This window comes from Caretta caretta, chromosome 4 (assembly GCF_965140235.1).
Source record: "Caretta caretta isolate rCarCar2 chromosome 4, rCarCar1.hap1, whole genome shotgun sequence".
NCBI lineage: Eukaryota > Metazoa > Chordata > Testudines > Cheloniidae > Caretta > Caretta caretta.
The window spans coordinates 18,321,042-18,344,040 of NC_134209.1; the positions used below are offsets into that span (position 1 = coordinate 18,321,042).

Here is a 22,999-nt window from a genome sequence, read left to right on the forward strand (position 1 = left end):
ATGGGTTTCCAAGTAGCACTTTATATGGTAACTCTCTGATTGGCAATTCATTACATACAGTGGGGCCCAGCTAAAGTACAGTCAATGATTTCATAATGATTGGGCCACAACATTAAATCTTTATTGTCTAACTACTCAAAACCTACCCCACCATCTAGAGAATGCCAACTCCTTTCCCTGGTGCCTTTATAATGTTCAGGGGATGGAGAAATAAGGTCAGGCTTGCTGGGAGGTGTTGTGGGCTCCCAGGCAGCAGGGGAGAGCTAGAATGCCAGGAAGGGGATAAGTAGCAGAGAGAAGGGGACCAGCGTGGTGGGGGAGAGGCACAGGTAGGGGGTAACTGCAGTGGAGGGTGGGAGAGCTAGGTGTCTGAGGGAGAAGGAGAGCAGCTGGGTAGTAATGAGTCAGGCTGCTGGAGGGATAAGACAGTTAGCACCAGTAGATTTGAACGTAGAACCCTCGTTTAAAATTAATCCAGACCAGGACTTGCCCCCACTGCCCTCTTGCGCTGTCTCTAATATCTGCAAGTTGACAACGTTTGGCTTAGAAGCTGCAAATAACCATGCTGAGTTTATTGCACTGACCAGTGTGGGGCCCAATCCCGCAGAGCCTTGATTGGCGCATAGCAGAGTCACTAGGGTGACAGGTGACAGGAAGCACTCTACGTGGCGATGGCAGAATCATGTCCGTAAAAACGAAGGGTTGCAGCGGGAGGGGAAGCAGAGAAGCTACCAGATGTTGTGTGTTCCAAGGAGCCCTGTTGGCAGATGGCAGGATTCCAAACTGCTGGCTAACGTTCCCCAGGTGGGACATTCGTTGCTGCTCCGTTCAGCTGGAACACACCGCTCGGTACTATAGCTGGCAGCTTCTGTTGGCGCGCTCTAGCCAGCCAGCCGTACTCCTTTCCCACACAAATCAAGCCTCTTTAGCATGTGATGCACACTGCAGGTTGGTAGCAGCTCGTCTCTCCCAGTGCTCCTGCGTGCTATGGACGGACGGACACTAGAAACTCAGTGTGAGAGCGGCTAAGATTGTGTGGAATATAGGGCCTGCCAATGCACTTCCCCCCATGTGCCCCCGTCAGAGCAAGAGCAGGTCTTCCCTTTTACATGTTGGTAGAAAGTATATAGCATCGTCTAGAGCTCTGCGTCCTGCACGGCATGACCAAGATTAAAACACAGGCCTGGGAGTTGTCAATCTGCATTGTATTCCTGGCTGTACCACACACTTCCTGTGTGACCATGTGGAAGCCATTTAGGCCCAAGTCCTCAAAAATGTAGGTGTCTAACTCCCACTGATTTCAATGGGAGTTAGGGACCTAAATGTCCTTGAGGAACCGGGTCACAGGGCCTTTTCCAAAGCCAACTTAGGTCAATGGGGCTGCAGTTGAGAAAAACATTTAAGCACATGCTTAAAACCCATCCGTCTCCTGCAGAGCTGTTAAGCGTGTGCTTAAGTCCCATGTAAGTCAATGCTGACGTGCTTTGCTGCATAGGGATGCTGTGCTGAATTGGAGCCATTCCATTGACTTGAGTGAGTTTTGTATCAGACCCTTAATCTTTGTGCCTCAGTTTCTCTAGCTGCAAAATGGGAATATTCAAACAGAGGGGTTTGCAAAAATCAATTAATTAATTATGGTTGTAAAGTACTTTGAAACGTTATGATGTAATGCCCTGTAAAATAATATTATGATTGTTTTGAGAGCTGCCATGTGTATTTCCAAGATTTACATGATAAGTCGTTCAAAACTATTATTATTTTGGCTTGTGATATTAGGTCGTGGTGGCAAGGGACCAAATGTGCAATAAGTGCCACTATATTACTTATTAATATTCTGAAACATTATTACTGAACTCCTCAAAATTAGAAACTTTTCTACTGCATCCAGACCTTGCCTATCATAATACAGAATTATTTGCCAGCATAATATGGTTTGGTTTCTACTTATAGGACATGATTATAGTGGTTAATGCAATAAGAAATACATTAAATACAAAGTCTTATTGCATTAAAGTTTGCATCACTATGCTGTTTGCACTATGTTAGCTTTGCCACTGACTCCAGAGCTGGGATGTGAAAGGTAACTCTCATTGAAATGACAACATTGTATCTTTTTTAAAGAACTGATGATGACTTTTAAATGAACCAAGGAAGCAGTAATTAAACAGCTGATGACTGTAAATTTATAAGGAAAACATACAGCATGACTTGCTATTCACCATAAAACGAACAGAATATTACAATCATGAAACCTCTCTTGCATATAAATAGTATACAAGATTAATAAATGTCACTTGTACAAATTGAACTAGGTACACAGAGTCCATATTTTATGACAGTGAAAATTATCACTGACACCACTGCAAAGAATAGGTAAGCAAGGGACAAGAAGTATTTCTCCATCATAGTCTATAAAAGTATTTCTACACAGCAATTTAGGCTATGTAGACACTGAACTTTTGTCAGTAACACTTTTCTCAGTCGGGGTGGAAAAAAACCCACCCCTGGCTAGCTGTGCACTGAATTAAAGTGCTTAGGCCTTTGTCTACATGGCAAACAGCTTAAAACCGATCCTTTAAATATAATCAGGGCCCACATACTCCACAATTCCACGGAATTCACCCGGCCACAGAATTATGCTCTGGAATCTGAGCTTCTATTTAAAAACAATGTTTTCAGCCCTTATGGTTGCTTGAAAACGTGAACTGGGTGCAAACGGATGCACTGTCATCCACCTGAGCATGCAGGCAGCCTGAATCAGTCGCTCGATGACTTTGCCCCTGTGGAATTTAGCATCTGTCCACTGTGCCACAGAAGCAAGCATTTCCTCAGAGAATTTGCCATTTTGCTGGAGTCACATGCCAAGCACTTTGTTTTCTATGTCCTTGCCCAACTTGCACCTGGCTGCATTTGCCTCTTACTCTCCAGCTAGAAGAGGGAGCTAACAGGGTATGCTTCCTGCACCATTACATCGAGCCAGGCAGCAGGGCATATTTTCAGCTATGAGCTGTGTGTTTGTGGGTGGGGAATGGGGGTAAAGGGTATTTCATGGCTTTAAATTAGTCTATTTAACTGGCTATGAATTTACACAATGGCATCTCTAAATACGCACCAACAGATTTAGGTCTCAATCCTGCAGACACGCAAGTGCGTCCCCTTAAGCACATGTGGTGCTCCATTGAAGTTAAGCAAAAAGTTAAGTGTGTGTGTAAAGTGTATATAGGAGTGAGTCCTTAATAGGTCAAATTTTGCCCTCTATTATATCTGTACTATTATTATTTTGAGAATTTCGATACCACCTGGGAACCTCAGTCATGGACCAGGACCCTATTGGGCTAGGTGCTGTACAAAGACAGAACAAAATACCACTGAAGTCAATAGGGCTGTATGAGAGGGCAGGAAATAGCCCAAGGAAATTATCTGTCATTCATGCTCAGGACCTAGTCTTCAAATGCTCAAACTTTAGATCTTCAGAAATATTTTTTATAAACCAAACAAAATAATTAGTCTTCCAGGAAAACTTTTCCCTGTCCCAGGTCAAGGCTCACATTTCAGACCTTTTGTTATAGCCCTTCCAAAAAAAAAAAAGTTTTGCTTGATAGCTCAGTGGTTTGAGCATTGGCCTGCTAAACCCAGGGTTGTGAGCTCAATCCTTGAGGGGGCCATTTAGGGATCTGGGGCAAAAATTGGGGATTGGTCCTGCTTTGAGCAGGGGGTTGGACTAGATGACCTCCTGAGGTCCCTTCCAACCCTGATATTCTATGATTCTATGCTGCTGTTGTTGTAAGTGGTAAACTGCATCTTTTCACTTTCAGTAAACTGAAAACCATCTGAAAGGATTTCTCCTCTCCTAACCAACCCCCCCCCCCCCCGCCCATCCCCTAACTTTCAGATCCAAACGTGACATTTTGGGAAAATTAGAAGCACTGGGATGGGGCTGGAAACTGTTTTTGCAACCTTAACTATAGTGCTTGCTGCAGAAAGGTTCTAATGTTCCAGTGATCTCTTTGATGTCAAAGCTCTTTCTCTTATTGATGCACCAAAAGTGACGTTGGGAGGTTTTTCTGTTAGAAACTTTTTCTAGCAACACACTCAGAAGGTATTTAAAAGATGTTGCAGAATCCCCCACAGACCACATTAAGAGTACAACAGTACAAGGGCCTGGTGAAATGTATGCCAGCCTCCCTTCAGTCCTGGCACTAACTTTCAAGGGTTCCACAGGGATTTCCTGATTAGGGGAAGAAGAATGCAGTAAAACCCCAAAGAGACAGTAATGAGTAAATGGCAACATTTCAGTGCAAGGGAGACAGCAGAAGACAGAAATTTTCCGACCAGCAAGCTTCGTAAATTTCCTAAGTTTAAAGACTTCCTGATTTTTCATCTCCCTCCAGACTAAATGAAATGAGGAAACAGGTACCAACATATGTTCACCTGTCCAACCCACAGTAATGACATGACTGATACTTCTTCACTAAATGAATCAGGTCAAAGAGAGAAAGAGGATGACAGGGAGACTGACAGAGTCCCTTGCAAAGATATTGATCCACTAACTCTTTTCTGGTAACCATTTCGGAGTCATGAGCTGACAGTAATTAAAATGACTTACACACTGGGCTGGTTTCAAACTCGAATCTTCGACTGAAGCCACCATACCCTGCTGCTGTGCGCGCTCGGATTTGGAAGATATATGTCGACGCTGGTTTCAAGCCATCCGCTGTGATCTTCGTCTCTTTCGATTTGATGATGGTGTAGCTGGTCTCTTGATCCTTTCCCCCCCCCAAAAAAATGCAAAGTTCAAGCATGTAAACAAAAACACTAGCAAAATACAAATTGCTAATTAACACAGTGGCAATAGTACTAATAATGACTATACCAACATATTTAGAAAGAATGATTGAACATGTATTAATGAGACTCTCTGTCCCACAAAAATCTATATGAAGACTACATACTGCAAAGACATGGGGTCCAATTCTCTATTGCCCTTCACTTTATATAGTCATTTACTCTAGAGTGAAGTGGATGTAAAATATAACAGGTCAGGAATTTTTTCATAAAATGGTGGGTTTTTTAAATTGGATAATGCTGATTTGTTGAAACCAAATCCTTCTCTGGTCCAGGATGGAATTCCTGATTTTGGCCAGAGAACATGAGAGACGTCCATCCCACAGAATGGCCAATGGCCCAGTGGTTAGGGTACCCACTCTGGCGCAATAAGAACAAAAGAATGGCTAAACTGGGTCAGACGAATGGTCCCACTAGCCCAGTGTCCTGTCTTCTGACAGTGGCCAATGCCAGGTGCTTCAGAGGGAATGAACAGAAAAGGGCAATTATCAAGTGATTCCTCCCCTGACATCCAGTCCCAGCTCCTGGCGCTCAGAGGCTAGGGACATTCAGAGCATGGTGTTGCAACCCTGTCCATCCTGGCTAATAGCCATTGGTCAAATACCAATGACTCAAGACATAGCATTTTAAATCCACTTTGCACAAGCGTCAACCACGACATGAAGGGCCTGATCCTCATTTCCACTCAAGCCACTTTACACTGCTCTTGCAGTGCCAAGAGATCACAAAGTGAGCATAGGTTACATTTATACTGCCAGAACAGTGTAAATAAGAACCAGGGCCAAAGTGTAGGGAGATGGAAAAATCAGTCCCTGATTCACACTAAGGCCACTTTACATCTTTCTGGCAATATAAAGATGCCTTAAAGTGAGCCACTTTATATGACACAGTGTACCTTGACAGTGGCCTTAGTGAAAATGAAAATCAGTGCTATTATCTAGATTTTATGCTTGGTTAGAAATACTAATAAAAAATACTAAAAATCCAATACACACAAACAGATATAGATATCTACACACACACATATTATATACGGATATAACTACACACACACTTTTTTGTGTATGGTGAGGACCTTTTAAATAAATTTGCTGAAATAATTCTGCATGTAAATAAGTTTTTAGTGTAAATGAGCAGTTTGTGGTCATCTTTGATTTAACATCAGACTCAATTTTTTGGTAACTGCTGCTAGAAATATTTACTTACTAAACAATCAGCATCCGATCACGTAAATTAAGGGCAACAACGTTGAAAACAGTTTTGTTTTTTAATCACTATCTCCCTTCAGATCTCCATAATGGTACTTTAAGGTAAACACATGATTTCAAGGCAGATCTTTTAAGGTCTGATCCAAAGTCTTTTGAAGTCAATGGGCGTCTGTCACAAGATGGCAGACCTTTAAGGGGAGCTGGTCCGAGCCTTACCTGTGACTGATCAAGTGAGTCTAAATGCCAGCATGTATGAGGGAGTTGTGTGAAGAAGAGGTGCACTCCTGAGGCTGGGCCTAAGAGAGGGAGTAGGGCATGTCTAAGGAATGGCTTCTAGGTCCCTGCAGCCTGTTCGGGAAACAGCTGTGTTTGGTACTACCTTCTGAGTCTTATGTTCAAAGAAGACAACAGTGCCCTGAAAGAAGGGCTGGGCACACTTTGGACATGGTATTAGTCCTTGCTGGGCTGAGGGAGACAGGCCACCTGCTCCGCTGACTTTAATGAGCTGTGGATCAAGCACCCGAGTGATCACCAGAAAACTCCAAACTTAGGATACTCCATTTTTTAACTAAAGCATGGAAAATTTGCCTGCCCAACTAATGGGTCTGGGTTGGACAAAAATGGAAAAAGCTGTTCTGTTTGCTTTTAAGAAGTGATTTCTCTTAAAGGAATGTGATTCAAGCCTTAATTTTCTCAGACTCTTAAGACAAATCATTCTTATAACATGGGGACATGCTTTCTTAATTTATTATTTTGTACAGGGCTGTATAGCAAGAGAATGCAAATTAAGTTAATGACAAACGAGAAGTGCTAAGGGTGACATAGTAATTAGCGGAATGAATAGTAGGGAAAATGGGATGTTAATATTAGTTCAAATTCTGACTTGCATTTCAATCCAATTACATTCACAACTAATTAATGTTTGCTTTCTGCAAACTTTTGAGTGCATGAGCTTTATTATTGAAAATACCAATCTTCAATATTAGCCAAAAGCAAAATTCAAACTATATATTCAGTTTTATAATTTACATTTATATTGTTTAGTTACATGAAACACCTAGCCTCCAGTTTAGCAAGGCATTTAGACACATACCTAACTTTAAGCTTCTCCACACTCCCTTTGAAGTCAATGGGACTACACACAGGTGGAAAGCTAAGCACATGCTTAAGTATGTTGTGGAATCAGTGCCCCAGTCAGATAACAGAAACAATACCACATGACTTATGTAAGTGATTAAGACTGTGTAAATTACAAATGGTTGCAACAGCTACTTATGAACAAGTTGCAGACTAATAACTATTTAATGAAGACATTTGAGAATAATTTGAATAAAAATGTTGTGATCTATTTAAAAACAATTTGCAAACACAACAAAAGAAAAAATAATCATACATTTTTCATTGTTAATTATTGGCTCATCATTAATAGTAATGATAGTAGGCTAAAACATCAGAGATAATCTACCCCAACCTAGTCAAAGGCAAGTGCAAAATGTACCGCAGCGTAACGTTTGTAAGCAATGTAACAAAAGAATTAATGGTTGTTTATTTCAAGCAAAGACAGATTCTAGTTCCTTGCTTCATATCTCATCACAGCGTCGCAGTTTTGAAATAGCTACATTTCCAATGCCGAGGAAGGTTCAATTTCAATCAACACTTAAAAAATAATAGGGACACTTCAAATGTTCACACAAATCTTAAAGCACTCCATCTACTGAATACGGAGAATAAGAAGGTGAGTAATTCTTCAGAGCAAATCTTTCCTGGAACTATGCCTAAATTAAAAGAAGCTGATCAACTAAAAGTCTTTTCTCGCTGCAATGTCAGCGTTACTTGGACTCACTGCAGCAGTGGTATTGGGTCCCATGCTGAAATGCACTGCACACCCCCTGGCAGCCCTGCGAAGCTGAGACACAATCCCTCCCCAGAGTTTTCCATAACATGTTCCAGCCCCGATCTGCCCTGGAGAGAGCTATACCCTAGAGTACAATCCAGCCCCATGTTCCGACTGCCCATTGCATGCCTTATAAAGTAATCCAGGACAAAGGGACAAACCTGGGCTGGCACGTATGGCCAAATTAAACGGAGAGTCAGCTTTTCAAAAGGTTTCAGCACCCAGAAGCTCCCACTGAGAAGCACTGGGTACTGAGCGAAAATGTGACCCCACTTGCGTATGTTGAAAGCTTTAGAAAATCTGTCCGAGAGGTTTATTGGGGGATGGGGTGGAGATAATAAAAGAATGGGGTTATTTTATACTGAAACCATGACTTTTGGTGTATGTGCATTTTGGCACATCAACTACATTGCAGTTGTGAACTAACCTACTTATTTTCAATGCAGTGTATTAGCTCCCGGGTGCCTTTCAGAATAAAAAAACGGTTCCCTCCTTTTACGGGAACAACTGACTTGAGTCTTTTTGCAAAAATGGAGCAAAAATCCGTCCACCTGAAGCTCTGTTAAAGGAATTTCAGAGAGGCCGTAGGCAACAGTATCAGCAAGGACTTTTCTGGGGGAAAACTATGTTCTAAGAGCTCTCACTACATTGTTGCTGCGTGCTGTTGTGCCTATATATTTAAGAAGCTTTGGCATATTTCACTGCTACTGGACTGATTGCTGCTGAATGTTCTAGGGATATCTACTGTGGGAGGGAGTGAGAGGGGACCAGTTGTGCAGCTGACTGCATAGCTATGGCCTCACACTGCATTGATTCGGTGGACAATGGCAGCACAGCTGGTTTGCTGGAGAACAATCAGTTAAAGGCCTTTTTGCAGTCATCAAATGTAATTTACGCAATTTGAGAAATATAATCACAATTACATGACTCCTCTTGAGTGATACATTCTTATGTTCTATTTCACTAACCATCCAAATTGAGCACTGGGAATACCTTTTGCATAGAGGGCTCTAAAATGAATCATGCCTTTTCCAAGGGAATAAGGACCCAATCCTGGAAGGAGCGGACTAGGACTGATCTAAATTTTTCTGTTAATTTTTTTTTCAACAGAAAACTGGGTTTTCAACTAAAGTTATTTTATGGTGAAAAGTGCTTTCTGCAGAAAGTTTTGATTTTTCATAAAAACAACAACAACAAATGCCCCAAACCATTTTTTCAGATGCAAACTGAAATATTTTATTTGCCTATTTACCCTGGTGCCACATGGGAGTTGTAGTTTGGTTTCCTCTTGTCCCCTCTTCTTCTCAATGGGCCGAGCTCCCCAGCCAGACTTTATCTCCCATGATTCAACATGAACAGGGGCTCCCCTTGATGTGTCGGAGGGGAGACTGCTGTGCATCATGGGGGATGTATTCTGACCAAGGAGCCTGGCCTATAGAAGAGAATGGGAGAGTGAGGAACCTGAACTAAAACTCCCACAAAAAGGGCATTTCAGAATCAGAACATTTTTTTTTTTTTAGATTATTTCACCAAATGGTTGGAATTTTCCATGGGAAACCTCCCTCTCTCATTTTCCAACCAGCTCAGTAGCCATGCACCCTCAGCACTTGCTGACTTCACTGGGAATTGAGGACATTCAGCAATTCATAGGATTATATTTTATATGATTAACTTCTGTTGTTGTTTCTAGGAATTGTAAACCTCACACAGCCTTGAAAATTACTATATAGCATGGTCAAGATTTACAAAAGTAACTAGTGATTTTGAGTGCTTCAATTTTTGGATTCTTAACTTGAGACACTTTTAAAGGTCCTGATTTTCAGAGGCTGGGTGCACAGCATATTTTGAAAACCAGACCCTTTTAAAGGTGTCCCAGGTTGTGCATCCAAAAATCAAAGCACACAAAATCACTAGTCACTTTTGAAAATCTTGGCTTAGGTGCATAACTCGCACACACTATTCACAAAAGTGTATTTGTTATAATGTGTATTGTAATGTCTTAATTTTTAAAAAAGTAAAGAATAAGCAACATTGTGTTAAAGAGGTTTGACACTTATGAACTAATCAAATATGTACACATATTAGTAATCTGTTAAACATCTTATTCATTTCATGGCCAAATGTAATTGGATTGGTCAAGCCAGGTGAGTGGGATGATGAAATATATGGTAATAATACCTATTATATAGCACTTTTCACCAGTAGATCTCAAAGTGTTTTACAAAGGAGGGTAGTACCACTATCCCCGTTTTACAAATGGGGAAACTGAAGCACAAAGAGGGGAAGTGATTTGACCAAGGTCACCCAGCAGACCAGTGGCAGAGCCAGAAACAAAACTCAGACCTCCTGAGTCTCAATCCAGTGCTTGGTCCATGAGGCCACATCATTACCCTATTCTCTGGTCAACATTTCTGGGAGCCAAAATCTACTGGCTGGCTGGCTGATGGATGAACAGGTTTCCACGACCTTGTCTCAGGCATCGGGACTCGGTTGTGCCCTTCCAAACCTCTCCTTCCCCTCCCCATCTGCTGCACAGAACCCATCCTTATTTGCTTGTCAGCATTACTGGCTACTTCCCTCCTTCCCAGGCTACCGTGTCACGAGATGAAAAAGCCTCTTCCTCTGAACCAGTGGGGGGATTCCTCTTGGAAGCAAGTTTCTGTTAGTACTTGCAGTGCCCCAGACTCTTTTTTTTTTTTCCCCCAGCCGAAACTCAGATCCACCCTCTTTTCCTGCCGGAACTCCTGAGCTGCACTGAGGGTAAACTTCGCACAGCTGAGGATTGAGCCCTGTGAGCCTACAATATTTTCATCCTTCCTAAAGCCAGCTGTTCTGGACGAATGGCGTTTTGGGGTGGCTGGTACTGGCACTCGCGTGGGGCACAAGGTGTTACGTATGTATCGTGAGCAGTGAAGAGCTAACATCAAAAGAACCAAACGTCCAATTTGGCTCAACACTGACTAGTTCAGATGCTCATCTGAACTTTATCCAAATCCTTTGTGTTTAGAAAACTGGGCTAGGAGTTCCATCAAACCCAGCATCCTTGGGAGATGTGAGATATATCCTGTGCCAGACAGGTAAGAAGGATCAAAAAGGCCTTGCTCTGTGGGTTTATCAGGGCCCAGAGGCACTGGAACAAGAGAAGTATGCAAAAGAAAACAAACATCCCAAACTTTCTGGAAAGGGGTCGTCAACTTTACCCAAACTAATGTGCCTGTCCTGAATGACATGGAAAGTTGTCCTGATTCTTAGCACCTTTGAGCCATTGTTTATTTTGAAGACCTAGGGCTAAAATTCTGCCCTCGGATCCAGGGAAGCAATCCCAACTGAAGTCAATGGGAACTGCATGCATTTCCGGGGGCACAACTTGTCCCTAAATGTCTTGGGCCAGGTACCAATGTCCCTGCTCAGGACCAGATTCTGGGTGGCCTTTATGTGGGCACAGAGCACAAATTAACCTTCCCCACCTTGTGCTGCTCAGGCCCAAACAAGATTTGAAGGCCCTGTGCTCCAGGTCACTCCCTCTGTTGGAAAGCTGAGCTGGCCTGCTTGCATAGGGTAGTAGGTTGCACCCCATGAAAGACAAGGCTGTGGGGATGCTGCTTCTATCAGTAGACATCCTGCCTCTCTGAGATTGGAAGCTCCTTGGTGCTCCCCTTGGAGCACGGAAGCTCCACTTTGCCCCAAGGATGGGGACATACCTACATGGTGCAATGACACTCACCATTTTTAAGTATTTTGTATATAACCATAGTGCCTAGATGTTCCCAGCCACATCAGGGCTCCATTGTGCCAGGCCCTGTGTACACACACACAAGAGACAGGCCCTGCCCCAAAGAGCTCACTCTCTCAACCAACAAGATAGAGGAAGAGAAAGGGGAAGGAACTTGCCCAAGGTCAATCCTCTGTCCTTACTCTGACAAACCTCCTATGGACTTCAGTAAGAACTCTGCTGAGGGAAGACTGCCTAGGGCTTCAGGATGTGGCCTCCTACACTGGAAGTGGTGTTTAGGATGTAGGAAACCCAGGTTCAAGTCCCTGGTCTCTATCAGGCCAGGCTATAGAGAGCCAGTGTCTCACTCTGTTAAACTTCCAAAGGTCTTATTTTATTTTTTTGAAGAGCCAGCAGAGTGGCACAGCGGAATCATGCTGGGCCCATAACCAAGAGGTCAATAGATTGAAACCATAGCTCAGTGGTTTGAGCATTGGCCTGCTGAACCCAGGGTTGTGAGTTCAATCCTTGAGGGGGCCATTTAGGGATCTGGGGCAAAAACTGGAGGTTGGACAAGATAACCTCCTGAAATCCCTTCCAATCCTGATAGTCTATGAAGTCCCTGGGGGTAGGGGCTGTCTTTCTGTTCTGACTTTGTACCGTGTTTACCACAATGGGGTCCTGGGCCAAGACTGGAACTCCTAGGTGCTACCATAATGCAAATAAATCGTAACAACCACCACCTATTGCAGAGATACAATGAGAATGCTAACATGCCCTGGCAGACGTTTTGACGAACACTGGAATAAATGCCAGCTGATCCTTAAAACACCAAAGCTGAAGTGTAAAATTAAAAGACTGGGGATTGCCTGATGCTCTGAGTGAGAAGAAGGATGCTAGTTCCCAAGCTCCTTTGACTCATAACAAATTAGTATACTTTAATTTAATGTGATAAGACTGGAGATGAAACTGACATGCAGTTTTAATGTATTTGTTCAACAGAAGTGGCACACTAATGGAAAACAACACACACATTTCAAGTCTTCCTAATCATTTACTGCAGAATCAATCTGACATTGATTTACACATAAAATTGCTTCACTGCCTTCCATGTGTAGGATAATTATAACTAAAAGAGAAGGACAGCAAAGAGAAGGTACTTAGGATGCTTTGCAATCAGTCAGTCACACCTTTTCAAAATATTTGATTTCATATTCCAGGATGATACCATTGGGTCGATCGGGCTCCTGCCAGGAAAGGGAGATGCTATTTTTAGCTATCTTTCCTTTTTTCACAATACTGATTGGAGAAGGTGCTGCAAGACAAGAGAAAAACAAAACAAAATGATAGTTAGTAGGACAGTATCTTGTTTCCTAATTTAAATTCAACATTGCATTAGTCCACTAATGTAAATCAGTATAGTGTACATTAACTTCAGTGTGGATTATATCAGCTCGGGATCTGGCACTTTGGGGTCAATGGAGCTCTGTGATTTTCACTAGGTGAAGCTCTGATCCCATTGATGATTTCTGAACTGTGAATCATGAAATATCAGAGTTGGAAGGGACCTCAGGAGGTCATCTAGTTCAACCCCCTGCTCAAAGCAGGACTAGTCCCCAATGTTTGTCCCAAATCCCTAAATGGCCCCCTCAAGGATTGAACTCACAACCCTGGGTTTAGCAGGCCAATGCTCAAACCACTGAGCTATCCCTCCCCTCGAGACTGTGGTCTCAGTCCAGCTGCTGTTACAAAAACTTAGTGATGTTTCCAAAGAATTGTTATGCAGTAATTTGCATAAAGCTTTAAATAAATATTTTCTGAGAAAATGCACAGGAGGAGATCAAATTAAACAAGGGCAGGGAACCCTTTTAAAATAAAAGTCACATCCTCACCTGGCATGATTTGACATAGCTCTGTTGAAGCAAATGGAGTTACATTGATTTTCAACAGCTGAAGATCTGGACCAAACCCACCAATATAAGAAGACTCCAATGCAGCACCATAGGTGCTGGAACTAAGGGTGCTGCTGCACCCCCTGTCTTGAAGTGGCTTCCACTATCTACAGTTTGGTTCAATGAATCTCAGCACCCCCACTATGCAATTTGTTCCAGCACCCCTGTTCAGCACAATGCTAAGCTGTCAGCTACAGCAGCAGTCCCCCCGCAAAACCCACAGCCTGCTCCTGGTGGCAATGAGGCTACATACTGCAAGCTTCCTGTCACAGCAAAGGTATTCACTTTACAACGTATTAAAATGTTCAGAAGAGGATCTCAGAGCTGCTCGGTTGCCTGAATTGGGGAAGTGATGTGTCTCTGTGTCAGTCTGTAATGCTTGTCTGTGTCAGTGATGCCAGGGAGAGGAGCAGCGCAAGACTTACAGCCTTTAGAGGAAGGGAAGGAAGAAGGCTGTGGCAGATCAGATGGGAAGGTGAAGGAGAGTCAATTGGAAGCATTAGGAGGAAGAGAGTGAGACGGTCTGACAAGCTAAGAGGCTGGGTAAGGCAGAGCAGGAGAGATTGTCAAAATTCAGTGTTTTCCAAAGGAAAAGAAAAAGGGAGGTCATTCTTTTCACAAAATGTTTGTAAAGAAAATCCATCCCATTATCTAACCAGCTCTAGCAATTGGCAAGATCCGGAGTGGGGAGACGGGTGCGCAGAGGGAGTGAGAAGTGACACACCATGGATTAGGAGTGTGAGCCCAGGAGTCTATGAGAGTGGAGGAGTACTGCTGCGTGACTAGGCAGATGGCAGAGCTGGGGGAGGAGAGAGAGAATTTGCAGTAGGGCAAGCTCAATGTGGGCACAATACTTGTGCCAGAGCTCCCCACCAGGGCGGGGATCAAGACTGAGGGCAGCAGGTGCTGGGGGCAGGTAGGGATTGGCCGTGTTGTTCAGTGTAGATAACGATTCAAGGACATTTTACACCCATGGAGGCCACTGAAGTACTTTAAAAATCAGCGTTTGTTTGGCGTCTAAATTTCAACTCCACATGTGGAAGGAAAATCAACCTGGTGCGATGATGCCTTATTTTTCAAAAGGATTGGTGTTATTTCAAGCCAGGGAATACCTCTATCAATCTGTCTGCTGATCCACCTGTTGTACCCAGCTAACCTCAAACTTTATAACACACCCATCTCCACCCTATCCGAGGCTGCTTTACTGCAGTGTGGTTACTGAGAGAATCATAGAATCATAGAATATCAGGGTTGGAAGGGACCTCAGGAGGTCATCTAGTCCAACCCCCTGATCAAAGCAGGACCAATCCCCAACTAAATCATCCCAGCCAGGGCTTTGTCAAACCTGACCTTAAAAACTTCTAAGGAAGGAGATTCTACCACCTCCCTAGGTAACGCATTCCAGTGCTTCACCACCCTCCTAGCGAAAAAGTTTTTCCTAATATACAACCTAAACCTCCCCCACTGCAACTTGAGACCATTACTCCTTGTCCTGTCCTCTTCCACCACTGAGAATAGTCTAGAACCATCCTCCCTGGAACTACCTCTCAGGTAGTTGAAAGCAGCTATCAAATCCCCCCCTCATTCTTCTCTTCTGAAGACTAAACAATCCCAGTTCCCTCAGCCTCTCCTCATATGTCATGTGTTCCAGACCCCTAATCATTTTTGTTGCCCTTCGCTGGACTCTCTCCAATTTTTCCACATCCTTCTTGTAGTGTGGGGCCCAAAACTGGACACAGTACTCCAGATGAGGCCTCACCAATGTCGAATAGAGGGGAACGATCACGTCCCTCCATCTGCTGGCTATGCCCCTACTTATACATCCCAAAATGCCATTGGCCTTCTTGGCAACAAGGGCACACTGTTGACTCATATCCAGCTTCTCGTCCACTGTCACCCCTAGGTCCTTTTCCGCAGAACTGCTGCCTAGCCATTCGGTCCCTAGTCTGTAGCGGTGCATTGGATTCTTCCGTCCTAAGTGCAAGACCCTGCACTTATCCTTGTTGAACCTCATCAGATTTCTTTTGGCCCAATCCTCCAATTTGTCTAGGTCCCTCTGTATCCTATCCCTACCTGCCACCGTATCTACCGCTCCTCCTAGTTTAGTATCATCCGCAAATTTGCTGAGAGTGCAATCCATACCATCCTCCAGATCATTTATGAAGATATTGAACAAAACCGGACCCAGGACCGACCCTTGGGGCACTCCACTTGATACCGGCTGCCATCTAGACATGGAGCCATTAATCACTACCCTTTGAGCCCGACAATCTAGCCAACTTTCTACCCACCTTACACTGCATTCATCCAGCCCATACTTCTTTAACTTGTGGACAAGAATACTGTGGGAGACCGTGTCAAAAGCTTTGCTAAAGTCAAGAAACAATACATCCACTGCTTTCCCTTCATCCACAGAACCAGTAATCTCATCATAGAAGGCGATTAGATTAGTCAGGCATGACCTTCCCTTGGTGAATCCATGCTGACTGTTCCTGATTGTGTAAGTGCTTCAGGATTGATTCCTTGAGGACCTGCTCCATGATTTTTCCAGGGACTGAGGTGAGGCTGACTGGCCTGTAGTTCCCAGAATCCTCCTTCTTTCCTTTTTTAAAGATGGGCACTACATTAGCCTTTTTCCAGTCATCCGGGATTACCCCGATCACCATGATTTTTCAAAGATAATGGCCAACGGCTCTGCAATCACAGCCGCCAACTCCTTTAGCACTCTCAGATGCAACGCATCCGGCCCCATGGACTTGTGCACGTCCAGCTTTTCTAAATAGTCCCTAATCACTTCTTTCTCCACAGAGGGCTAGCCACCTACTCCCCATGCTTATCTCCCCATGCATACCAACAGGAGAGTGGGGTTGTGTGGGGGGTGGGGGGGGAAGAAAACCTGGATTTGTGCTGGAAATGGCCCAAGTTGATTATCATACACATTGTAAGGAGAGTGATCACTTTAGATAAGCTATTACCAGCAGGAGAGTGGGGTGGGGGGAGAGAAAACCTTTTGTAGTGATAAACACCCATTTTTTCATGCTTTGTGTGTATAAAAAGATCTTCTGTACTTTCCACAGCATGCATCCGATGAAGTGAGCTGTAGCTCACGAAAGCTCATGCTCAAATAAATGGGTTAGTCTCTAAGGTGCCACAAGTCCTCCTTTTCTTTTTGCGAATACAGACTAACACGGCTGTTACTCTGAAACCTGTGCTAGGTCAGGCACTACTGTGCACTGATGAAAATAGCTCCATCTGTCGCTCCAGGGGCAGCTAAACTTCAGTGCTGAATACAATGGCTGCCGTTATAATCTTTACCCGTTCCTTGTTTTTCTAATTAACATTGCTGAGATGATACCTTAGATGCCACAGTGGCATTAATTCCTTGCAAATGGAAATTGTAACGATTTTAATGGTGACCACTAGGCAGCAAGCCCAGCTTCAGGTTTGTCTATTGAACTTTCTACTGGCCTTAGGGAGCCTGCAGAATTAAAGGAACTATATAATTTTACAATCAGCCTTCCCAAGCTATTTGCTATCTTTACAGCACACACATGCATTGCAAATGTATTTGATGGCTCATTTTCAACTCAGAGACCTAAACAACTGTTAAAGTTATGCTTTTTACAACCGCTACCAGCTTCATCGCGGAATGTCCTACAGAAAATAAAACGTCATGCTTTTATTGTTCCCCTGAGTCCTTGGTGCATCTGCGCAGGGCTGACTGGGGCTGTAATGGTCTCCAGGGATCACTCATAGAAATCCGGAAGGGAGCCAGAAAGAGAATGATGATGCACAAGCTAAATAATGCCAGTGTTTTTTAAATCGATAGCAAAACCCACAGGTCTAAAAATGACAACAAGGAGATATGAGAGCATCAGGGCAACACATGCCTGTTTTTGTAGGTACCTCTATGAACTCCATTACCACAGTATTTGAGCACCTCACACGACAATGCGTTTATCCTCACAACACTCTAGTGAAGTAGGAGGACGACACTTATCCAATTTCACCCATCAGGGCATAACATACGCAAAGACTATGTGACTTGCCTAAGGCAGGGCAGGGAATTGAACCTTTCCGCCCCGCTTCACCTAAAGCTGGCATCCTTCCCACCATACCATCCTTTCTTTTCTAGCTGAGATTGTGTATCTTCTCCGTTCAGCTCTGAACCTCTCTCCGCCGCCCATCAAATAAATAGCATTTTGCATTTGGTGTAAAAATGATAATCCTCAATTCAAACATATTTTACCTTCCAAAATTTCACTGATCCATAAAAATATTACTTTTTGTATGCAAGAGGAACTAATTAACATGCTACCAAAAAAAAAATCCCAGTTAAATAACAAAGACAACAAACAAACTCATTTTGCCAACTCCGAGCTTCAGCCAGAACGAATACGGGACATTTTCCAAATGTTTATTCCTGGATTGGACACCGTTGGCAAGTTTGTGTTGGAAAATCAGGACCCTAAATCTGAACATCTTCCAGGTAAACATATTCACCTGCTGTTTACTAATCTCTCACCACTTTGGCTTTCTGAGGACACTGTAGAGTACTACTCTCCCTCACATGGTCTTTTCTGAAGAGTAGGCCTCAGGTTCACAGTCACAGCAGCCTTCTATCTACACACTCCAGGGTGCCTGGAATTGAACTGCTGAGGGGGTACAAGCCAGAGAGGTGTGAAAGGCCCTTAACCTGTAAACAGTTTAATCGATCCTAAGACCAGAAAGGACCACTGTCATCATTCAATCTGACCTCCTGCATAACCAAGGCATAGAACGTCACCATTTACATCAAGCCCATATCTGATGACTGAGCTAGAGCATATGTTTAGAAAGACATCCCATCTTGATTTAAAAATTCAAGTGATGAGACCCCCCCACCTCTGACACATGAGAGTGCCTCCCTTGAGGTCAATAGGACTCTTCTGCTTGTGCAAGTGGGGCCTACACTGGCTCTCACACTGAGGGGTTAGCTTGTGTATTACCCACCAAAGCACCTCAGGAGCTAGAACCCCGAGAAGCACAATACCTCCCAGAGGACCCAGGCTGCACGGGGAACAGGAGGGAAGTAATTTACTACAGCTGTTTTCAGGGTGCAGGCTACTCCCTGTCTTTGTGCAACCAGCCAGGCATGAAAAGGGGAGAGGGGAGGGAGATGCCATGGTTTTGTCTACTCTCTATCCACTTGCTTCCTGGTCAGACCATCTGGCATGCAGCCCCTGCCCAGCCCCTAGCACCCGGAGCTCTGATCTGGACAGCTCCAACACAAATGCTCAAGGCATGGAGGGGGAGGAGGGAAAAGAATCCTCCCCCATAATCTCTTATGCAGCCACATTATGGCTAGTGCCATTCTTTTGATGGATTTATATCATCACACAGGAATCTCCATTTGTACTGATCTCCCGCCTCCCTCAACATGTGTATGACAGAGGTGTGACATGTCAGACATGTGTGTATATGACATGTGAGTTGTGTGTGTGTGTGTGTTAGGGGGAAATATTAGCCAATAGAGAGGGGGAAGTGGTGAATTCTCACACAATAGGAAGAAGTTGCTCAGAGTAAGCTCCGCTCATGATCCACAGGAAATTGATAGCTTAAGGAGGCCAAGCTGTCTCCTCAGCCATTGAGGAGCTGGTCACATGTCATAAAATCAACACCTCCCTTTGGGAAATGGTGTGTTTGGAAACAACTAGGCCAAAACATAACTCGTTCTTTACTTTTCCTCTCTCGGCCTCTGCCCAGATCTGGGGATCTAGGGCTGTGTGTGCAGAGTCTCAAAGGGCATCAGGAGTAGCCAATGTGATCTTTAAGAGACTGCAACCTTTGTGACGGGTTTATGTCCCTTTACGCAGCTTTGCACTTTCAAAGTTACCTTCACAAAAAGGCAGGCTGTGGAACATATGTTTAAAAGTAGAAGAGAGAGAAATCTGAGATTATTTCTCGAGTTTGTACCCTAACGAATCAAGGAAACATCAGACCAAAAGCTTTACAGTACATGTTCTGCAGCTCGGCTGAATTTCAGCTCTTCCTTTCTGTGTCCGTGCATCTCAAGCCTTCCCCCAGAAGACAAAGCCTCAGTAGAAGCGACTTAGTACCAAGAATGCTTTACCAGATAAAGGACCTTTCATTTTCTATGTGGGAGATTTTCTAATTTGTCAAAGAGATTTAGGAGTGCAAGTCCCATTAAAACAATGGAGCTTGTGCTCTTCAATCCCATCAACACTTTGGGAAATCTCCCTCTAAGATCTTAAAGGCAGTCCAGTACATCTTCTATAACACAGAAATCCAGTACCCCAATCTCCTTTCTGAGAACATGTGTAATAGAAAATGTACCATCCCTGCTCCAATGATAGAGAAAAATAAACAGAGCCTGGATATAGTAATACGCATGTTCAGATTACTGTGCAAACACTAATCCTCACCATGCCACGGTGTGGTGCTAGGAGGGAGGAGTATGGTTAGCTCCATTTTATAGATATGAAAAAGGTGGAGAGGAAGCATCTTGCCCAAGGCCATGCAATCTAGTGGAAGCGCCAGGATTAAACTTCAGGAGCATCTTAAGTGGCCCAGTGGATAATGTGCTCAACTGCAATCCGTAAGGGCATGGGTTTGAGTCTTGCTCAAACTCACACTGAAAGACCAGCTTCAAGGTAGGTCCCAGGCTTTGGGGTTAGGGAAGACAAAGGTAGTCCTTGATGCTAGCCACATCACTTCCTTGTGTACCATTGGCTGCGGAAACTGACATGCCTAACTGATTCAGCCTGCTGAACCACCTGGCTCAGGGCAGACTTTGACTTTTTTGAGTGTCTTACTTCTAATGCCATATTGGCCTTCCGACATAGCTCTGACTTTGCAATTTGTCTTTTCTTTGTTAGCTTACAAACTTTAATTTCTGCCTGCATAAGAATCCCACATGTTTGGCTGCAGCCAAGCAGAATGCTGTACTCTACCGGGAAAGAGAAGCAAGATAAGAAAATGGGTAAGTGAACTCCCAAAGTAAATTAGAGAGGCAGTAACTGTATCCATTTTGGATCTTCTTCCTAAGAATTGTTAAAGTGTAATCATGAGATAAAGACCAATTAAGTATATTTAATCAATCCCAGTGGTGCTGGAATGATACTGTAGCTACTCTGCATCCTCAACACATTGACGTTACAATGTTCTGAACTGAAGAAGGAAAGTATTAAGTATTTTAGAGTTTTCTTTATCAAACAAAATGTAATTTCAATCTGAGCTGCCAGACAAAGTCTGCAATCATTCCATCTTAAAAGCCTGCAACTGGATACTGAGCTATATGATCTCAGGAAAATAAAAAGATTACATTGAAACTTGCTTTTTAAAGGTCACTGGTTCTACAAGGGAATATCCTTTTAATAAAAGGGAGCCCATCCACTGAAAAGTTCCATTTAGAGTATAAAATTCAGGATGTGTAGAAACTATAATAAATGTTGCACAAAGGGGTGAGTTGGTAGGAAGGAACTTATTATTTAAATCTTTGCCTTGATGTCAATGGAGTGGATGTAAATAATACCTCCTTTTGATGCTGTTTACAAGCGAATCTGCACGTTCACGCTAACTTCAAACAAAATTCTCAAAATGAAAGTGGGATATTACATCATCTGCATTTACGTTCACTGTTCACCAAAACAATCATGCACGTGATGAAGACAAACAGAAAATGTAACAAGGTGTGAAATTGCTAATGTACATTTTGCTTTCCTGACACTAAAATTAATCATAAACCAAATAACATCTCAGAAAATTGGTCTTACTTTTTATGCTGTTTGTAACATTTCCGTAATAGCTTTAAGTGGCCAGACTAAATAAATAAAAGTCACTGCCAATTACCCATCATTATTCACATCTGAATAACTACAGAACAGGATTTCATAAGAAAAAGACCTTTTAGAACATTTTTCCTCTGCAACCTTTTATAATGACATTAGCACTGAATTAGCCAGCAAGGCACCAAACACAGTATCCAAGAAGTACTGCACTGAGCCTTAGTAACATCTAATGTACAATAAAGTTTATGGGAATAAAATCTTAATTGTATTTTAAGACAAACTAATGTTATCAGGTAAATGACCACTGCATCAAGATAAAATAATTAATCCAGACTCTACAACTCATATTCTAGATAATGCTATCCCTGGCCCAATTAATTTAGCCTTTGTGTATTTCACTTTGGCACAGACAGCAGCTAATGTTCCTTCATCTCACCCCCAAGCCCACATCTGGTGCAGCTTTAGGTTAACCAGTAGGGAAGGCTGGGAGAAAAATACAAGTTTGGCTCATTCTCATTGCACTAAGCAAGCTATTTTCCCCAAGCCAAGACCCTCAATCCGCCCCTGATCTCCATTGGGCCAGATTGTCACTTGGAGAAAACCATCGTGCCCCTCTCAAGTCAATAGATGCATGCCAATTTACACCAGCTGAGGAGCTGGCCCCACTTCTCCTTGTTGTCAGCTCTCCAACTACTTGGGCTTCAATTTCCTTTTAAAAGAAGATTAAAGTATCAGCAAAGGAAAAGATTATGCTCTTGCTGGCTTAGTATTGAAAGCCAGAGTGGTCTGTACCCTATGTGCAGCTATGCTACGGACCTCAGCCTATTTTAGTATTGTTTTATATCGGCCGGCAACTTACTGAATCCAATTACATTTCTGTATGTGTAAACACGATAGGGTCTCAAATTTCAACCTCCTAAACCCCTTGGCATTCTTTCCTAGATCTTGTGCCAATGTTGCCTTGCAGTCTGAAATCACAGCAAATGACACAGAAGTCAGATTCATGCTTAAGATTAGATCAAATCCATCAACTGACATCACAGAACCCAAAAAACCACAGTACCATTAACACAGGGTAGCACAGGAATCTGGCTGTAACTAGAGAAAAGGAATGCAGAGTCTACAGGTAAATTAACGTTACTTGTTTCCTAGTTAACACCGGCAACACTTCAAAAGCCTAGTTTATTGCAATTTTTCATTCTGTTTCTAATTAATGACATTATTGGATTTTTTTCCTTAAGGTCTTTAGTTATTGCCAAATTTGGAAGCTACATGAGTGTTGCTCAATTTGAATGAAATGACGTTCCCAGGTAATGGGAAATTACAGTAAGCTTCCAACAGCAGTGGATTTATTTGTTGTTAATGATAATGGTTTAGAAAAACAGAAATATGAAGTTAAAAAGGACAGTGGGGAAAATGTTAGTGACTTTATTGTCTTTTCTCTTTGGATTGCTAGATAATACACCCATTTTTTTACCTCAGGCACCTGGGGTCATGCTTTTAAAAGAGTTCTGAATCCACCAGCATCTCAATCAGCTGTTGCCGTAAAGCACTTTTGAGAATCTAGTCCTTGAGGTGAAAGTCACCTAGTCGATACA

General features: G+C 43.1%; 1 protein-coding gene across 14 annotated transcripts in view; it reads right to left on the bottom strand.

The window, feature by feature from the left end:
• EPHA5 (EPH receptor A5) overlaps nt 1–22,999 on the bottom strand; it is a 372,563-nt gene that overhangs the window by 129,102 nt on the left and 220,462 nt on the right. For all 14 annotated transcript variants that reach the window (XM_048846883.2, XM_075127423.1, XM_048846887.2 and 11 more), the window contains 2 exons: nt 12,850–12,974; nt 4,607–4,766 (listed from right to left, as the gene is read on the bottom strand). In XM_048846883.2, coding sequence (XP_048702840.1) covers nt 4,607–4,766; nt 12,850–12,974 — 285 coding nt within the window. The remainder of the gene's footprint in view (nt 1–4,606; nt 4,767–12,849; nt 12,975–22,999) is intronic.